Raw genomic sequence first — 20,223 nt, 5'->3', positions numbered from 1 at the left:
AGCTCAACATGTCAAAATATAATTTGTACAGGACTGGACGTACCTGTAATGCCCGTCCAGTCCAGGTGTGAGATGGCACGTGCCTCCGTTAACACACGGCAGGCTGATGCAAGCGTTAATGGGAATCTCGCAGTTACGACCCTAAGGAAAGAAAAGGACATTGAGCATAGATTAAGAAAGAAAGAGCTCGGGTTTTAACATGTCTGACCCTTAGATCCTGAGCCATCACAATTAGGTGGCTGCTTTAAAAGATTTAGAGGTGAAAGGAATAAAAGCATCATCAACAATATAACACAATGAGTTCTGAGTAAAATGTCAACTTAAATGTTAACCGCAATTTACCATTCAAACAGGGTTAAGGAGTGGACATTAAGGGCAATGATTAGCGGTGCTTGCTATGGTTATTATTGTTGCTCATACTTATAATTAGGAATCTATTCTAATCCCTTACCATAAATAGTAAACTACCACCCAGAACACCCTAGCAACCACATAGCAAAATAATATAAACATTTAGAACATATTAGCAACTGTTTAGCCTAGTAATCACCCACTAGTAACATTGTAGTTTTGCACTCACATTTTCTTCAGAAAATATATAAATCTTATTTGTTTACTAGTTCTATATCGAGGCCCAGAGACAGGTTTAGTTTAATACCATGGTTTATGGAAGATGTATGTCGTGCTCTGATCCTTTTACACTCCGGGGCTGTAACTCCATGACTAACATTCTCCATTTCAATTTCAGACAAAGGCTTTTGCCACTGATATGCCTGTTTCCTCTGCTCTCCTCAAAGGGCCCATATGCCTCTGTTTTCTCTCTCTCTGTGTCCCTCTGTTTTTTCTCTTTCTTCCTCCCATGTTTCATTTAATTCAGTACTCTTGAACATTCTAATTAATCTTCACTTACTTCGAGGACAGACACACACCTGCAACTGACCTTGAGAGCTGCGGTTTTAATTAAAAGAAAGCCCATTGGTTCTGTCTTGTAGAGGGCGAAGGGTTAAGCTCTTATCTGTTCTTCAACAGAACAACACTGACAGGAATCCCATAACCAAACAAAAGGGTAATGATTTCACACCGCAGTCAGGACACACACACATTCTCAAAGTACTTTTTGTGTGGAACAGAGTCTGTTGGATGTCAGACTGTGGTTCATTTGGTTTTTCAAAGCTGCTCAAGTGTCTTTTTGTATATCTGCAGCCCAATTTGCTTGAAAAGGTGGTCTAAAATTTGGTTCATGTGTACGTTTATAAAAGCAGTTTGTTTTAGCTCATGGAAGTGAACTGCTTGATGCCGTAAGATTAGCATTTTTGTACACTCCCTGTCACACTTCTCATTTCTCATGGCTTCTTGTCTCGAAATAAATTGCCTTTGAAAGCAGCTCACATTCTTCACATCTCTTGCAATGCGGCCCAAGGCTTCATCCCCAAGGTCATACGGTTCCTGCTGAGTATGAGTCTGCTACGCAAACATCGCCTCACAAATGCCTGCCTTGAGTACAATAGGAACTAATCAAGAAATTCAGATACAGGAAGTTGAGCTTGGGAAGATGGATGATGAGGCTCTCTTGCATGTAATGATGCACATAACTCAAAGGAATATTCTGTATATTCTGCACACGTGTGCAGGAGGACAGGATAGATGCTACCCGATGATATATGTGGGCCATTGGCTGTTCACTCACCTTGTAGCCAAAAGGGCAGGTGCAGTGGTAGGAGCCTGTGACATCACTCACACATGTGCCGTTGTTCTGACAGGGAGCCGCCAGACAGGGGGCGCACTTGGACATCAGATTCAAATCAGCTGGACCTGAAACGCACACGACACAAAATGTGAAGAATAAATGTGTGGAAGAGAACAAAGCAGGAGAGTGAGAAATCAAAGGGAATGGAGGTGACATTAAGGTCAGCATGAAAAATTAGTCGACTCTTTACTTGTGGAACTATTTATCTGTTCATGTTATTTCTAGAAAGAAAAAAACATTTGACATTTTATCAAAATGTAAACTCTGCTCTGACTCTAACTATTATTTCTATTCTATTATATGATTTATTTCTATTTAACTTTAATTTATATTTATTTCAGTTTTAGCTTTAGTTACTTTAGTACTTAATTCTTTTTTTTTCCTTTAAGCTGCCAGGGCAACATCTATTTTTCATTTTTAAAGTTTTGCATTTAATATATGTATTTTATTTTATTTAAGCTTCATTTAACAAAATGAACAAATAACAAAAACAATTAACAATTAACAAACACAATTTAAAATAGTTTTAGTTTGTGATAAAAGGGGTAACACTTTAATTTAATGTGACGTACAGTAGTTACACGTTACTATATTTACTTACTAGTAATAACAGTACATCATGCATAATTACGTAACTCTATAGTACATGTTGTTAATTAATATTACTTAGTACTTATACGAGTAAGTACAATGTAACTATAATTTAGCTTAAAATAAAGTGTAACCAAAAAAAAAAAAACTGCTCTTACTTTTCAACCTCTTTCCTTCACCCTAACTCCATCATAACACTATTCATGATCCAATCAATTCTGATCGGATAACACAAAGTCCCACCCTAACATTTTTTCCTCCTCAAATATCATTCTGAAATATGAATTATTACAGAGACAATGCCACTGTAAATGCCGCTTAGTGTTGACTCTGAGATGCTCGACATTAAACACTCTCACACTTTCTTTTTGGAATTTTGATTGTTGGAGATTTTTTACTCATAGAAACAACAGAGAAGGGGACAGAATATTATTTAGGAAGTGGGGGAGGGAGAGAGAGAGAGAGAGAGAGAGAGAGAGAGAGAGGGCGGGAGGGGATTTAGATCAGAAAATGACGCAGACCATATTCGAATCTGCATTTCCCATGCGGGCGCCATGGCTCAATGTGTCTGGAGCAGACTAAAGGCCATTGCACATTGTCCGAAATTCGCATCCGAAATTTTCGCACGTTAAAAAAAAAATTCGACCTCACGTTATGTCAATCATGCTTGCACACTGTCTACGAAACTTTCGTCCGTAAAAAAAAAAAATCGGATTGGGTTCGATTTTCTGCGTTTTTCGCATCTACAGCCAGTGTTTTGTGAGGTTTTTTGAAAATCCAGAGCCACCGTACAAGCGAACGACAAAATCCAGAATGACGTCTGACAAGTTGATACACTTCGTCTCGCAGCACAAGTACTGTATGAAAAACAAAATGCGGATTACAAAGACACTGAATAAAATATAACCTGTATACAGCTGTTCTGTCTGCCCATCGCTTCTGCCGGCCGCGTGTGTGTGTGTGTGTGTATGTGTGTGTCCGTCCATATGCTGCCAGTTTCTGTTCAGGATCGATTGGTTCACGGAAATTGGTGGTCTTTTTAATATGTGGCTCCAGTATCGCTAGCAAAGCATCAAACTGTTCCACTGACATTCTGAGGTAAATTTTGAATCGTTTGGGATAATTTCGCAACTCTTTGATAAGGAGGTGAAACTCTCCTTCCTCTCGGCGCAATCTCAGGATTGGATGGACCCAATATTTCTTCTTTCTTTTTCTCTTTTTAAGAAGAAAGAGGGCAACAAATTCATCCTCACTGCTTGACGAATCCATTTAGTATTTGTTGCGTTTTTTTTCCGCAAAGGTTTATTAAATACGCATCGGACTCAGTGTGCAAGGTTTCTGTGCGTGACGAATTTTACTGCTGACGAACACGAAAAAACACATACGAAAATTTCGGACTCAGTGTGCAATGGCCTTAACCAGCAGAAGAGAAGACAGAAATGAGACTCACCCTTGCACTGGAAGCGATTGAGGGGGGTGGTAAGCAGCAGTCGGTCCGCCATGTCAGGTGGTCCAGTGCAGCGGGCGATGCCAGGCTCTTTAAACCCAGCCTTCACCCACTGAGACAACCAGCGCAGCTCGCAGTCACAGTATAGGGGATTCGCTCCAAGAGCCCTGCATGAGGGGAGACGAGTGTTACACTTTGTTTGAAAAGAATAGCAGTATGATTCGTTGGTCTAGTGCAATGGTCTTCAACCCTGCTCCTGGAATGTTACCTTCCTGTAGACTTCAGTTCAGGTGTGTTTGACTGGGGTTGGAGCTAAACTTTGGGGACAGTAGCTCTCAAAGAGCAGGGTTGGACAGGCCTGGTTTAGTGGTAACACTTTTAGTTTTTTCCTTAGTAGTGAATTCAAGTCCTCCTGAGAAGTTCGTATTTACGAGTTGGAACCAAAAACTAGAGATGGTAGATGAGAAGATGCACATGTTTTCCACAATCCCCCAACTCTGAAACTCTGAGCTAAAAGACAATTTTGAGTTCCTTATTTGTAATTATGACTTTGTTGTGGCGTTCATGTCCGTTCAACTCGTAAATACGATTGTTCCGACATGACTTGAATGCACCATACTACACTACAGTACATTACAAAGCTGACATCTTCATTTACTACAGAAATCCCAATCGCACTTCCTTCAATTCAACAGGGCCTTTATTCCTCAATGGATTTTTTTTATCCTGACAGTTCTTTTCAATGAGGACACAAGGAGCTACAGTATCCCCACTCCAAACCGGCAACAGGAACTACAGCCGGAGAGGAAAAAAACAACACGGCCATAAGCCTTCATAATAGATGCCTTTTAGCAGTAATAAAATTTACAAAGATTTCCTGTGGGGCTCGGTCTCCGAGCGCGGAGCACAAGGCTGCACTCTCTCTAGGTTGCACACGGTAATGAGGTAAAACTTACATTGAGTCTAAAGACCTGAGTTGGTCTCTAAGGTTGAGACTGGGAGTCCATCAATAATAGAGGCAGAGAGAGAATGTTCTCACACTGACACACACACACTCACGCACACATGCGCGCACACACACACACACACACACACACACACACACACACACACACTTACAGATGAGACAGAGATGTCAAGTGGCTGAAGGCTCCCTCCGGAATAGTTGAAAGGTCATTTCCGTGGAGGGTTCTGAAAGAGAAGAATGAAAAGAAAATGAAAAAAAGCACTGAGCTCTGGGAGTTGGTTTCATTGTTTTCTGCACTATAAATGATGAAAGAATCAAAGAGGGGAGATAGAGAAAGAAAGAAAGGGTCAGTCATTCAAGGCATTTAGCACGAATTATAGAAAACCTCAGGCAATTTTGTGAGACACCAGTGGGAACGGCAGATTTGCATTGAGATTTCATTGTATGCTGTGTCAGTTCTGTTTAATAATTTATCCTGTTCTATTACAGGGCGCTCGGCCCACACATATACATCCAGACTGCAACCTGAGAGCATGATTGGACAGCTAAAGACCCATGAGGCCAAGTCAGCGGTGGCCCTGAGGCATTCTGGGAAATTAAAAAGTGACAATGATGACTGCCTGGCAGACTAAACATGAAGAGGCCGGAATAAGGTGGGCGTCCTTTGGTCTGTTTAACATATCTGTGCACACAGGGTGTTGATAACCTATCCTGCCCAGAGCCACAAAGCTAACCATCCAGTTATATGCTGAGAGACATTTAAGGTTGTTTCTTGCCCTGCCATGGACAAATGGCATTTCTACCACATCTCAAATTACCATTAAATATGGGGTAGAAATGATATTTTAAAAATATAAACTGTCTGACTTTGTCTTACTAACTTCATATCTAACATTTTATGTATTAAAAATACACAATGTATCACAATATGTATCACAAATGCACAATATTTACCACTTTTTACTTAAGACAATCTTAACAAAATTACAGCTCAAAAAAAATAAAAAATAATAATGTGTTCACAATTGATATTTAACTGGAATTTTCTTGACTAAAGGACAGGAATAATTTGAGGGACATACAGTACATTACCTTTCATTAATTAATTACTTTTATTAGATTGATCATAAGTGACAGTAAAGACATTGATAATGTTACAGCAGATTTCTATTTCCAAACTTTTGAAATGTACTGCTATTTTCACATAATAAATACTGAAATTAATTACGTTTATTTGACTCTTTTTATACTTTTAAATTCTAGTAATAATTAACATTTTATAATGGCATTTTCATAGTTTAAGATTAAAAGTTTGAGAATGGGATAAGGGTAATGTAGCAACAAATAAATGATGAGGGTATGGTAAAAAGCTTCCAAGACCATTTTAAAGTGACATTTTAAAGTATATATATAAAATTACAAAAAAGTAACCCACGGGATTTAAAAGAGCTCTTAAAATCTGCTTTCTTAAAAAATGCTTTGTTCCTTCAAAACTTGCTGATGCTGTGAACGTGTTGTTTTAAAGCTGCTTTGTTCAGGCACTAATCTCCTGACGTTAAGTTCATAAGTCAGGTTATTGGGATCTCAGAGAGGTGTTGTGGTGCATGGGGAGTTTATGTGTGTGTGTGTGTGTGTGTGTGTGTGTGTGTGTGTGTGCGTGAGAGAGAGAGAGAGAGAGAGAGAGAGAGAGAGAGAGAGATTGATGTTGCTGTGCTACAGATCGCTGGTTCATCAGGTAAAATACAAAAAGGAGTCTTACAGCAAGCGAAGAGAACGCAAGCCATCAAATGAATGAACCGGGACACAGCGAATTTGATTATAGCTCAGGATCCTGCAGACAGATGGAGACAAAACTGTCATTTAATGTCAACAATTCTGCCAAAATGTTTTAGGCAGTAGTAGTAATGTTCGCATGACGGGACAATGTCGACATAGAAACTGTGTCTGATTGTTGGATTATGGTGTTAACTTACAGGGTTGCGAGCTGCGTCATGTTGTTGAAGGTGAGAGGGGCAAGAAGACTGATGCTGTTATTACTGAGGTCTCTGCAGAGGAAACACACACAAACACACAGCAGATTCAATTACACACCCTCAGAACAAAGTCTACAACATACCTTCACAACCCTGGCCAGTTTACTCTTAGGAAAGACATTTAATCTTAGTTAGTTTTAACCTGGTTAAATAAAGGTTATAAAAAATGGCATAAAAACAAAACTATATCCCGTTAAATTTTTGCTAAAGAACTGGCAGTTGCGGTTGCCAGATATTCATTTTGGGAAAAAATATAGTAAAAATGTTTCAGGTATTATGGGATGGTGTATTGGTGACTTTTTTTTTGGGTGAATTTTACATAAACCATGGCCAATGCTTATACATAGTCATATGCACACAGAGACAAAACACCATCAGGATAGCAAAAAACATGAACTAAAACATAAAATATAACACAAAACAGCTTAATGTACATTACTGACAACCAAAGCTAGCAGAAACCTATTTATTTAAATAAAATATAATAATACTGGTTTGTGATGTTTAATGCATTTCAATTTTGTATGTGATGCATCACTTCTGGGAATGTTATTTCACTGTAAACTATACGGCAATTCATAGCTTTCACTTGCAAGGTAACTTCCAGTTAATCAATTAAGACGTTTTTACTGTAGGTTATTATTTATTTATTTATTTTTACAGTGTGAGATTTGTATTGTACAGAGGTGTCTTATATATCCTTCAGCTTCAGGTAAAATGACTCTGGATCACAAAACCAGTCACATGGGTAATTTTTTATTTTATTTTAGCTGAATAAATAAGCTTTCCATTGATTATGGTTTGTTAGGATAGGACAGTATTTGGCCGAGATATGACTATTTGAAAATCTGGAATATGAGGGTGCAAAAAAATTGAAACATTGAGAAAAGCGCCTTTAAAGTTGTCCATTTATGTTCGCGATTGTGCTGCATTCACTCACAAAAATAAATGTTTTATATATTTACGGTTGGAAATTTACAAAATATCTTCATGGAACATAATCTTTACTTAATATCCTAATGATTTTCGGCATAAAAGAAAAATCGATAATTTTGACCCATACAATGTATTGTTGGCTATTGCCACTTGTGACTGGTTTTGTGATCCAGGGTCACAAATGGGAATGCTTAAAACATACATACAAATGAAGACATTCAATGCACAGTAGGTTCCTTTATCTAAATGTGCATGCCAAATGAATACAATCAATAAAAAAAGAGGAGAAATACATACAGCAGTGTCAGTTGTTTCAGATTAGGAAGCTCTTTGGGCACGGATGTGAGGAGGTTTCCTTCCAAGTATCTGAAACGGTAAAAAAAATCCTGTTAACCGACAAATTTCACTCCTCAGACAAGGTACAAAGCAAAACCAGATTTCGTTTTAAATTTCATTTCATGCTTATAAAAAAAAAAAGTAAAAAAGGAGAAGACATTTATAACCACAAAGTGGCTTTAAATTCAGAGAAATTTCAGTGAGCTAAAGGAGCTAAAGAGCTAAAGATCAGGCCTGAAGTGTAGCTGCTTGCATTGCTTATCTACAACATTTCTTTCATCCTTATTTTTCCACTTTTTGATGTGCTAAAAGGCTGTTCTCAGCTGAGCCCAGCAGAACGTCAGCAGACCAGACCAATGCAAGACGACAGGACACAGATAGATGGTGCTTTGATAGGGACTTCAGGGTCTGCTATCAAAGCCAGCTGATAATGGGGTCTGTCAGTGATCAGTGATACGGTCTTCAAAACTACAACACAGGAGAAGAGGTCGGTCCTTCTGGAGTTTTCCTGTACGATCAAAGAACAATCACTGTCCTTCTGCTGAAAAACCAACAGCAAGATTTTCCGGTTCACTACACTCGGTAATATAACCGCTTGTTATATCAATCTCACTTTGTCGTTTGTTTGATATCTTGTGCTTTCTTTCTCGTCTTTGTCGCTGTCGACTTGTTCTATTGCTTCCCTGTCTCTCGCTCTCGCTCTCTCTGTTTAAGTGGGAGTGTGAGCAGCTCTTGTCGAGTGTAAACGGCCTGTGTGTCAGCAGTTCTATGAAGGCGCTGTACTCTCTCTTCATCTGACTGGTCCATTAGACTATGACGAACACCTTTACACTGTGCATCAAACTCATTGACCCTCATACAGTCTGAGCTGGATCATGGCCAGCACGTGACATATCATGGGCTTTTTTATTCTTTAAAAATGGGTATGTTTCAGAAACTGTATTGCTCATGGCAGGCAGATTTACAGTACATGTAGACTCTTGTAATGAAGGTCAATACTGTCACTGTCAAAGTTGTCAATAAATCTAACGACAGCTTGGAAACCGTTGTAGTGTATAAAGCCATGAGATATTACCACTGTGTCCTTGACACACCTCTTACAAGACAGATTTCCCTTGTAATACATCCACTCAAAACTTCAAAGTGAACTTGTTAACTATCTTTTTGGATTCCGTAAAAGAAAGACACCCCAGTCTGCAGGAAGTGCCAATCAACAGTAAGTTATACATACAAACTCTCTCTCCTCCTTCCTACATTCATATTTTGAGTGTGTTTCATAGGATAAAAAATAAAGTTTAAGATGAATTTGACTGATAGTATTGTTTTTTTTGTTTGTTTTTTCTAAGGAGCTGCTTACAAGACACCGTTTTCAACTAAAAATGGAAAACTTTCTATGCTTTTTAGCTGTTCATTAACACGACTTCAGCGTTTTGGGGGCCTGAAAACGCAAACTTTTGAAAACAGGTTTCAAAGTGCAAGTTTTTAAAAAAAGGTTCTGTTATAATCTCTGTGTAAACTACAAAAACGAGTGTGTTTTACAAAAACGCAAATTTGTGAAAACTGTGACGTCATGCGTATGCGTATTATGTGTTCAGTCCATAGGTGTGTAGTGTTTCTTTACAAAGTGACATCGCCAACTACTGGCCTGGCATGAACAATACCACGTTTTTAGTCATTTTCGCGGATCCGAGTGAACTGGGATAGTTTTGACAACGTTGTCGTCTGTATGCGAAGAACGCAAAGGAAAAACTTTTCTGTTTTTAGTTTTTAGTACACATTGTTGTGTAAACGTACCCTCAATTTCTATAGATATCGTTGAATTCTTGAATTCATGAATTCTTTTGGCTGTGATAATAGTGTTTATGTGTGCATTTGTTCTAGTCTTCTTGTACAAACACATCCCATCAATCAATCTGTCTGACAATGGATCAAATCGCCATCTCCTCATTTGGTCATTTGGATGAATAATCAAATGAATTCAATTATTTATTTATTTTGTTTTGTGAGACTTTCACATATGACACATGTTTTAGTCATAACTGAATTTGGACGCTCGGAGCCAGCTGTGAACTAGGACCTGAGCGATATAGTTTTCTTTCCGTAGCCTATGGACGTTACATTGTCTTAGAAATATCAGACAGCATTAGTTTTGGTTTAAGAAACATTTATTTTATTACTCCTGTAAGAAGATTTCACTGTGGGACCTGAATAAACGGTCATTTTTGTTATCCTTTGACATTGGAGTCCAGTGGAGTTTTTTTTTTATGCCCTGATACAACTTTCTACGGCACGAGTAACTAACTTTTGCAAGGGATTGGACTGCTGGCCCGAACAACCACTATATATTATAATGATTTTATGTATATTCAATTTTTAAAAAGAGTTTTAAAAAGTTTACATGTTGTCTTAGTCTCTCTTATCTGTTGTTTTAGTTCCTCTTATCAGTTTTATGTGTGCATGTCTTTAACTGATCCTGGATTGTGAGTTATGTGAAGTAGGAAGTAGATAACATAAATGAGGCAGCATGGCATGCAAACTGGGTCACTAACTGGTCGACCAATTGTGATCACCAACGGCCTGGAATGTGGAGTTACCCTTTGAGGACTTACCTTCCCAGAAAGCACACTTTATTGGATTTTCACTTTTGTAGATTGTATATACACCGGTGGACACATTCAACACACTATGGGCCCTATCTTGCACCCAGCGCAATTGACTTTGTACACGACGCATGTATCATTCCTATTTTGCACCCGCGCAAAGCGGACTTTTCCCTCCACAGAAGCACGTCGGTTAACTAAGAAATACACTTGCGCTCCCCGGGGCGGTTCAGCGCAAAGAGGAGGCGTGTTCCGGCACAAACGTTCCCTCATGCTGTTTTACAGGTTTAGAAAACAATTGCGCCACTGACCGGAAAAAAAACAGTTTAAAGTCAGTGGCGCGTTGCGCATGTTATTATATGCTATTTTAAGTGCGCATGCTTGGCCTTAATCAATGTAGCGTGTGCACAACGCGCATACACTTTGCTTATCTCATCTACACACAGACGCAGCAGTTATCATTTTTGCAAATCATACATTATTACGATAGATAGATAGATAGATAGATAGATAGATAGATAGATAGATAGATAGATAGACATTTTATTATAAAAGCATACATCTAGCTTACACATTTACCCAAATTATCATACGCCTGTTTAACCGAAGTTAATTTGGGTGTGTTTCTCCATCCCCAACGTCCCTGACGAGAACGTTGGTCTGCTCGGCCTTGAACCGCTCCTGTCGTGCGCCTGGCAAATCCGCCGTTATAATAGGAATCCGCTTTAGAACAAGCGCGCCTGCTCTTAAAGGGAATGTGAGATGTCGCTCTGATTGGTTTATTTCACGTTACGCCCAAACCACACCTATAATGAAGCTACTTCAGACCAACCCCTTTTAGATTTGCGCCAGGCGCAAGAGTCATTTATCCCGCCGGGAAAATAGCAACAGCGCCCAAGACCCGCCCACAAAGTTACTTGCGCTTTGCGCTTTGACACTTGCGTTTCAGATCGTTAAAATAGGGCCCTAGGACTCTTAAGGACTGTTTTAGGGTGAAAACTGACTCCACACTTTTAACAGCCTAAGTTTTCTAGTTTTATTTTGTTTTCCGGTTTCATGCAGTAAATACACTTCATTTATTCACTTTATTACTGTTGTACGTCTTCTCTTTTTAAACACTCCCAACCTCACACAGTTTAATCTGACCCCAATTTGAACTCTTGTAACTCAACCTATCGGGCCGATTGTTACATTTAATTAACTAAACTGACCAAGTAGAAAAAGAACGCTGGATGTGACGTGAACTTTGTGGAAACAAAATCCACCAGCTGTGATTCTGTCCAAAGGTGATTAAGGTAAAAATTAAGGGAGTTAGAAGAAGAAACTCACAGTTCAGTTGTATCTTTAGGGATGCCCTTAGGCAGGGAACGCAGCCCTCGGTTACTACAGCGCACTACTGTGTCCGAGCATGTGCAGGAATCCGGACAGCGAGGGGCCGACGGCAGACAGACATTCTCTTCTATACCTGAGAGAGAAAGACATGCATATTTTATGCTCCTTTACATCATGCAAGAGAAAAATGTAATATGCGTTGCTAAAAGATCTAATATAGAAACTCATCAATTCTTTAAAAGGGAGTAATGGAGGATGGAGAAAGAGGGAGAATAGATGAAAGAGCACAGGTGCTGTGAGCATCGAAATGCATTGCACCCTCTCTGAAAATAGCCCTTTCTCCAGTGTGTTCTCCAAACATGGGTATCATTATTACAGAGCACGCTCACTCATAATAAGTGAAACAGTGCACAGGAGTTTAAAATCAGCAGCTAAATATTGCTTTTGGCCTCGCTTGCTCCACATTTCCTGCAAGCAATACTTGTAGCCTCCTCCCAAGCTGCTTTCATCCAAGCTCTGTAAGATGCTATCTGTAAAATGCTGAATTACCCTGCAGATTAAAAAGAAACAGTGAATTAAGCCATTAATGAGAGGTAATGGAGACTGAGATTTGCTCCAAGAATAACTCACAGACCGAGTCTGGAAAAGGGAACGCTGGACCTAGATGTGCCTGCAAATGCAAAAAGGCCAAGGGGGCTTGTTTTACAATGACTACTTCAAACAACCAAAAATATCTTCCCGTAAATCAATTTAGCTTGACTTTGTTACTCTAAATGTAATTGCAGCGCACTGAAATAGCTAGATGTTGTGCTGGTGAGTTTTTTGGAGCTGAAGTGACGGCGCCCCACACAAGGAGGAAGAAATGAGCGGAATAACAACACATGAGCCCTGACAGACAGCCTCTTCTAACTAATGGACCTCGAGCCAGGGCGATTTCTCTCACTTTGAACCTCTTTATTTCAAAAGTGCTTCGCCGTCTACAGCTGAGCAGGCTCTCTTAACACGATATTCCCTGAAGTCCTGGAGCAGCAAAAGAGCTGTTTCTACCCAGAACACCCTAGAAACACAGGACCCAATCCAGACAGAAGCCAAACCGCAGTTTCTTTTTCTCCATTAAACTTTATGTCAGTCTCGAGAGGTTCTGTTTTCCCCTGTCTTTATGGACACGAGTTCTTCCCTATAAAAACCAGAGTGGGAGAAGATAATGTTTAGGCCTCCACGCTCAGCATTTAATTTGTCCTCGTGGTGCCCTCTCGGTGCGGCCTTGTGGGATGTTGGCCGGGTGTGATTTACCCTGACGCTGGGAAGCAGGGAGAGGGGGATGAAGGTGTGGGAAATCCGAGGAGATGGAGCGTAGAGCAAGCCTCGGTCTGGAATGGTGTCTGGAAGGAGCTGATTCAGTGGCCTGATCTAAGCAGTGTGATTTCATGGGAACTGGAGATGGATGTGGTGTGGATGGCAAAGGCTACAGCGCAAATAGTAGCTGAGGTTTGCAAACCCTTATTCAATGTCCTGACAATGTGCCTCTGGTTCATGAGGAACGGCTTAAAAGGGGGTATATAACCTCTAAACAGGGAAGTGCAGAAACAGAGGAGTGGAACAGTATAAAAGAGAATCAACACTGTATAGATGGAGACATGGGAGCATAGATTGGTACATTTGTATTTATATTAAAAACATCTGATTGCATATGCCATGTTCAGTGTAGTTGAGAAAAAGGTGATAAACCTCTTTCAGAGGGAAATTTACTGTAGATACATTGTATATATGGAGTTCATTACCCTGTAACTTTGGGTTTCATTGTACATAAGTCTATATATCTATATATCTTTAAGTCTGTATATGTACAATAACACCCAAGTTACAAGGTAATACATATGTAAAGATACCAATAAGAAATATTTATGATGACAATTATATCATAAACATAATATAATAACTTAATAAAATGTAATATATTTACAGTGATTGCACAACAGTTAAAGGAGTTAGGCTATCCATGCTCCTTTACTATGGTAAAAACACTGTGATGCACAACTTGTTGTGGTTTATTGCATTAATACACTCTTTAATGCAGCCATTAAAGGGATAGTTCACCCAAAAATGACAATTCTGTCATCCTTTACGCACCCTCAAGTAAGTCGTTCCATTCGTGTATGGGTTTCCTTCTTCTACTGAACACAAAAGAAGATTTTTTTAAGAATGTTGGTAACCAATCAGTTGATGGAACCCATTGACTTGATGGGAGTCAATGGGACCTTGAGCCTGTTTGGTTACCAATATTCTTCAAAATATCTTCTTTTGTGTTCAGTAGAAGACAGAAACTCATACACGGTGGGAACAACTTGTAAATGATGACAGAATTGAAATTTTTGGGTGAACTATCCCTTTAACTGAGTTACTGAACAGAGCAAGCAGAACACATTGTACAAGAGGAAGTTGCTCAAAAGAGAGTTGTACCGTCACAGGAGAAATCAGGCATGGCTACATCCTGTATAGGGATCTCCTTCAGGAAGGCAGGTTTCTGGCAGCGTGGGTTGCCACTAACCACCCTGGTCTTCTTAAGCCACAGTCCCAGCCAGGCTAAGTGACAGTCACACACGTAGGGATTAGACAGCAGGTTACTGTACACAAACAGAAAGAAGAAAAAAACCCTCATTACTATATAATTACAATGGAAAGCAATCAGCAGGGTTAAATTACCACACAAACAATCAGACTTCAGCCCATTTAACACAGCAGGAGAACTGCATGGGTGAATTTGCATTTAAATAGCAATACAATTGCATATTATGACTGCGATGCAACCTGCAATGCTGGCAACGTTCAATAGCAACTTTTGCATTAGTTCACATGTTATTACGCTGCAATAACACTGTTATAACAGCCACTAAAGGCAAAGTGCTTAAAAAAAAAAAAAAACTAAGATGAAGGCTCAGAATAAGACACAGACACATTTTGGGTACAGAAAGATCCATCAACCAATGGCTATTGGGACCGCTGGATCAGAGGCTTCAGAATCAACGTACTGGCTCATTTTTCATGTGTCCTTACTGAGTTCTGAAAGTTCAGGTGGTGGCACGCAGACCAAAATCATAAAATTGTAGCCTTGAGTTGAAAGCATCACCGGCAATGACTCTGGAAGGCCCACCAGGGAACCGGTTGTTCCCATACAGAAGGCCGTCTAACTAATGCATTGCTGAAACACACGAGCAGGAGCAGCAGTGCTAGTACAGGCACAGAGGAGCTCTTTAATACAGTAGCTGAGAGTGTCTGCTACACTACAGCCGGCGGGATAAATTAATCGAGCGTGTTGACCTTCCGTTGCTTTGCCAATAGATGCATTGCAGCTTAAGGGGGTGGGCTCATGTTAACACTACCCTATATCCCTCACCAGCAATGTGTTTGCCTTTAATTATTCCTGTACATGAAGGTAGGGTAAAGAAACACAAGACAGGTTGAGAGAGAGCAAAGCAAGGCAGACGTTTGCTTTGGGAATGATATCACAAACTAGACATTAGAGACTACTTATCCTGCTAAATTTAATAAATTGGACATTGCTAACAAAAACACATCTATTTTTACTGTGATAATCACAAATGCGAGCACACAAAAGTAACCTCTGTCCTGACTGCTCGCTTTAGCCCTGCAAACTCTCCTACCGGAAACACTCGCCCGCTCTGCTCTAATTTTGGAGGTGGAGGGATGAGTGATGGAGTGAGAGAGAAAAAGGAGGGAAGTGTGCCCAACATGTCTGCTGCACTACTGTGGGAAGAGAATAGCTGGGGAGGCCTTACTCTCTCTCTCTCTCTCTCTCTCTGGATATTTTTAGCTGCCCTGTGCTGAAATGGACATGGCTGTGTCAGCCGCTGGCTAATTAGAGAGCTGGCAAAGGAAAAAGAGAACGAAAATAAAGAATCTGAAAGAAATAGCACAACCGATTGATTGGAAAAGCTGCCTTATGGCATAAGAAGTGAGGAAGACTTGAATGTGTTGTGCAGTTTCCAATAGGGTTTCGGTGACACTTTACTTAAAGCCTTTATGTATAATGCATTATTATAAAGGTGTTCATAATGTAGCCTACGTTATAATGCATTATATTTTTTCATACATAACCAAAGTTAAAATGCATTATATTTACAGATTCCTTGTTACATCTGAAATTTGTTGTTTGTCATTTGTTTTAATGCATTATACGTTCTAAAGGTGTGTTCAATGAATAGATACGTCTTTACAATTATTCATGACACCATACAATGCAACATTATATATAAAGACTTTGAGTAAATAATTACTTAGGTTTCTTTATGTTCTTTATGTGCATGGAGGATTCATTTGTAAAAAAAAAAAATTATTTATTTATTTACACTACACAACTATAAATTTAGGTAGCTGGAAATATTCCAATATATATATATATATAAAAAAAGGAACACACACACAAAGCAAAACAGAAAAACAAAACAGTAGTGATAGTGGTAAGCTACAAAAAGCACTTGTATGATTTGAGGATTTAAAGTTGTTTATGTCCAAAAAAAAGATGTACGTTACACTGATTGGATGACTTCATTGTGTAAATTCTCTCTGTTGTTTGTGCATGCTAAACTTGATTAGATGGTCAGAATGGAAGGAATGACTCTCATGCAAATCAGAACAGTCTGAGTGTCTCTGCTCAGAATCTGTTCACATATTTCAGTTAGTAGGCAGGGTTCACAGAATGAAAAAGAGAACCATGTGTATTGTTGCACAGTGTAACGTGTGCCAAGAATAAAGCCTGATATGATAATTCAAATGGTTACAGATGCTTGCTGTGTTGGCAGTCATCATTTCTTTCTTTTTTTTCTTCTAAATTATGATTCCACCAGAAGTTATTTTGAATGCTTAACAGCATCTGTTTATCTATGAACATCTGTGAGATCTCTTTCAGTTTTCCCCGTTGATCCTTCTCTTTCTTGTCATCCCCTCAGGGCTGTGACACACTAGAGTTCACTTTTTGTTTATCAGTTCTTTGTTTACATCCCCTGCAAAAAGCTACGCAGATATTAATCTGTATTAAAAATGTACCGCACTTCATTTTCTCCAGCTGTTCCCAATTTGAACATCATGAACATTTTTTTTTTTTTACAGCATACAATCAAAAGCAAAAATGAGATGGCAGAAGAATTAATTCCTTACATTTGCCTTTGTATGGACAACCTCATTGCACAAAATCTTAGTCCATTTTTAGACAGCAGAGCAATTTTCCTTTTTAGCCATTTTTGAATAATTCACCCTGCCCCGGGGGGGGGGGGGGGCAAGCCAAAATGTTCTCATCTGAGGTTCAAGAACAACCGTTTTCAACCCAGACAAGAAAACATAACCTCATAATTTTGAAAATACATCTGCAAACAATAAGAATTCTTTGCTTGAACCACATCCTCATCCGCTTTGCATATGAAGATATAATAGGCGCTTGATTGGTGGTGGTGCGTGACCCGACGGACTGTGTTTGATTTCCTGCGTCTTTGTGAATTTTTGAACTAACTCGTTTGTGGGTTTGGTACAGACACAGCAACTTCAGTGAATAGTTTTATCAGGCAGTAGAGACAGATTCGCTTCAAATACCAAATTCTTAGGTGTTATTATTTTTCGGCACTAAAGAATTCAGTTGATTATGGATGCATAACTGATAGAATGAACCCATGACACAGAGGGGAGTGTGTGTGTGTGTGTGTGTGTGTGTGTGTGTGTGTGTGTGAGGGTGAAGGACTCACATGGTGGAGAGGGAATGCAGGGTGTTGAAAGCTCCAGGGGCGATGGTGGAGATCCGGTTATCGTACAGGGAAAGCAGGCGCACGGAGCTCAGGCCAGTGAAGGTGGCGTTATCCACACAGCTGATCTGATTACTCCTCAGCATCCTGATGGGAACACACAGGCAGGTTGGATCACATTGACCCTGACAGACAGCAGCACACAGCTCACGGGGAGGGAGGAACATAGTGTTTATGAGACTCTGTGGCTGCTGTTATGCATTAAGTCAATGGTGGTTTTATGGTATCATTGCTGACATTTTTTGAGATGATGTGCCATGCATGCAGGGTAGGAACACATACACACCCGTATAAAGGAGGAAAGTAGCTGTATCAGAGACAGGAATCTAAAGTGAGTCTGCATGATGGATTGGCAGTGATTTTTTTATTGTGAGATTACAAGAAGGAAATCTGATGGGGCTTCAGAAGACAGCATTTACTGTGTATCAGAGCATTCAAGTGAAACATTGCTTAACTGACAAATAACTGCATATTGCAATGTGTGTGTTTGTGTCAAGCTTTGTCTACACTGTGTTGGACACTTTGTGAGAAACAGTATTGAGAGAGAACAGTAATGAGCTATTCATCTGTAGCCTTTATTTAAAAGTCTGTTACATACAGTATATTGTAAACATTTAAAAAATATGTATATCTATTTATAAATAACTTTTTATAGGCTACATTATGATAATAATTATATATTATCATAAAATATAGTTTTTTTTTTTTTTTTACACCAGAGCACCCTAAATAGGCTATATCATTATATTATATTATATTATATTATATTATATTATATTATATTATATTATATCATATTATATTATATTATATTATATTATATTATATTATATTATATTATATTTTTTGTGTCTTCTTTTAGGAAGAACCCACTTATCACATGATTTCTATATAGACTAGAAAAAAATAAAAAAATAAAAAATCATAATCCAGCTAGCCCAGGGTCTAATAAGCCCATGAACTGGACCTGGTGTTTCTAATCTAACTATCTTAGAATCTACATGTGTTTTTTTCTTATTTTAAATGTTTATTATTGTGAAAATGCAAAAAAAAAAAAAAAAGGTTTGTTTTAGGTGTAGACTTTGGGTTAGTGTATACTAATTATAATCAGCTTTATTTAAACAGCATAAGTCTCTGGTTTAGTCCAAGGCTTTCTGGCCGGTGAGACTGCTATGTAAACGCGTCTGTGTGTGACGATTATCTTGGAGCGCGGCCTGTGCTGTAACCATGTGCGTCTGCTCTCTGAGATTCTGTCTGTGCAGCAGACGTGGCCAGCTGAGGCAGCTCACTGCTTGACACGAGATAAGATGAGTCTGTGTGCGTGTGGTTGGGGAGGGGTGAGGAGCCCAAAACAATCAGGGTCTCCTAAAGGCCTTCAGCAGCACAAACAGGCTAAATGCAAACCAGAGTCTGCCGTGATGAAAACCTGAAAGCAGCAAATTCGGCATTAAACTCTGACAAACAGGGATCTGAGACGAGCAAACTCAATTTGGACACATACTCCTGGGATTTGAAAGCCACTAAATCCAATATTGCAGGACCATGATTCCATTCATTTGCTCCTGTGCACTCCTCTCTCTCCAATTAAGCTAATTAGAGCGACAGCAGACCTACGGAAGGCTTTTTCTAACCACCAGGCTTCAGAATATGCATTGTATTAACATCTTTGTTCCCGATAGCACACCAGCATAGACGACGTCTATGCCCGGTAGTTTCTTAGAATAACTTCATGCGGTTAACATCTTGATTAGACCTGACGATCACAGTTTGGCTTTTTGCTGAGAGTGGGCAATTTTTCTTGAAAATTGGTTTCTTAATAAGCCTATAAGAGCAATTCCTTAGAGCAGATTTCCAATGCCGTAACTAATGTTCTGTGCATTCATATTCAGAGTCGTGTGAATATATGAAGGTGAACGTGGCTCGGAGACATGTCTTCATTTTAATGAGCAGGATAACAGGAGAAGCAGGGTTGGATTTAGAAAAATTTGCTTTATTGTGAAACGGGGGTGTGATACTCACAGTGTTTTGAGGCCGCTCAAACCCTTGAACATCCGTCCGCTGACTGACTGCAGCTTGTTTCCGGTCAACAGCAACTCCAAAACACCTCCGGCCCCATCAAACGCCCCCTCACGGATGTCCCGGAGTTTATTATTACTCAAGTTTCTGCAAACACGGAATTCAAGAAAAACATCAACTCCCCATGACGCACAAGCACTTCTTTTAGTGGTAGTTCTTAGGGGTGGTTCACCCAAAAATGAATGTCATTATTTGCTCACCCTCATGTTGTTCCAAACCTGTATGAGTTTCTTTCTTGTTTAGCACAAAAAAAAAATATTTTGAAGAATATTGGTAACCAGACAGTTGACGATAGCCATTGACCTCCATAGTATTTTTTTTTTTCCTACTATGGAAGTCAATGACTAC

General features: G+C 39.3%; 1 protein-coding gene across 1 annotated transcript in view; it reads right to left on the bottom strand.

The window, feature by feature from the left end:
- The window catches only part of LOC311303286 (slit homolog 3 protein-like), a 59,344-nt gene that overhangs the window by 21,076 nt on the left and 18,045 nt on the right, over positions 1 to 20,223 (bottom strand). Inside the window, exons 10-20 of the mRNA XM_084429689.1 lie at positions 19,819 to 19,962; positions 17,743 to 17,886; positions 14,450 to 14,613; positions 11,987 to 12,122; positions 8,019 to 8,087; positions 6,726 to 6,797; positions 6,512 to 6,583; positions 4,905 to 4,976; positions 3,789 to 3,952; positions 1,688 to 1,812; positions 44 to 141 (exon numbers count right to left, since the gene is read on the bottom strand). Of these exons, the coding sequence (XP_084285815.1) occupies positions 44 to 141; positions 1,688 to 1,812; positions 3,789 to 3,952; positions 4,905 to 4,976; positions 6,512 to 6,583; positions 6,726 to 6,797; positions 8,019 to 8,087; positions 11,987 to 12,122; positions 14,450 to 14,613; positions 17,743 to 17,886; positions 19,819 to 19,962 (1,260 nt within the window). The remainder of the gene's footprint in view (positions 1 to 43; positions 142 to 1,687; positions 1,813 to 3,788; positions 3,953 to 4,904; positions 4,977 to 6,511; positions 6,584 to 6,725; positions 6,798 to 8,018; positions 8,088 to 11,986; positions 12,123 to 14,449; positions 14,614 to 17,742; positions 17,887 to 19,818; positions 19,963 to 20,223) is intronic.

Source organism: Rutilus rutilus (assembly GCF_951802725.1).
Source record: "Rutilus rutilus genome assembly, chromosome: 14".
NCBI lineage: Eukaryota > Metazoa > Chordata > Actinopteri > Cypriniformes > Leuciscidae > Rutilus > Rutilus rutilus.
Note: the sequence above shows the minus strand (reverse complement) of the source record. Positions and strands in the feature narration are given on the sequence as shown.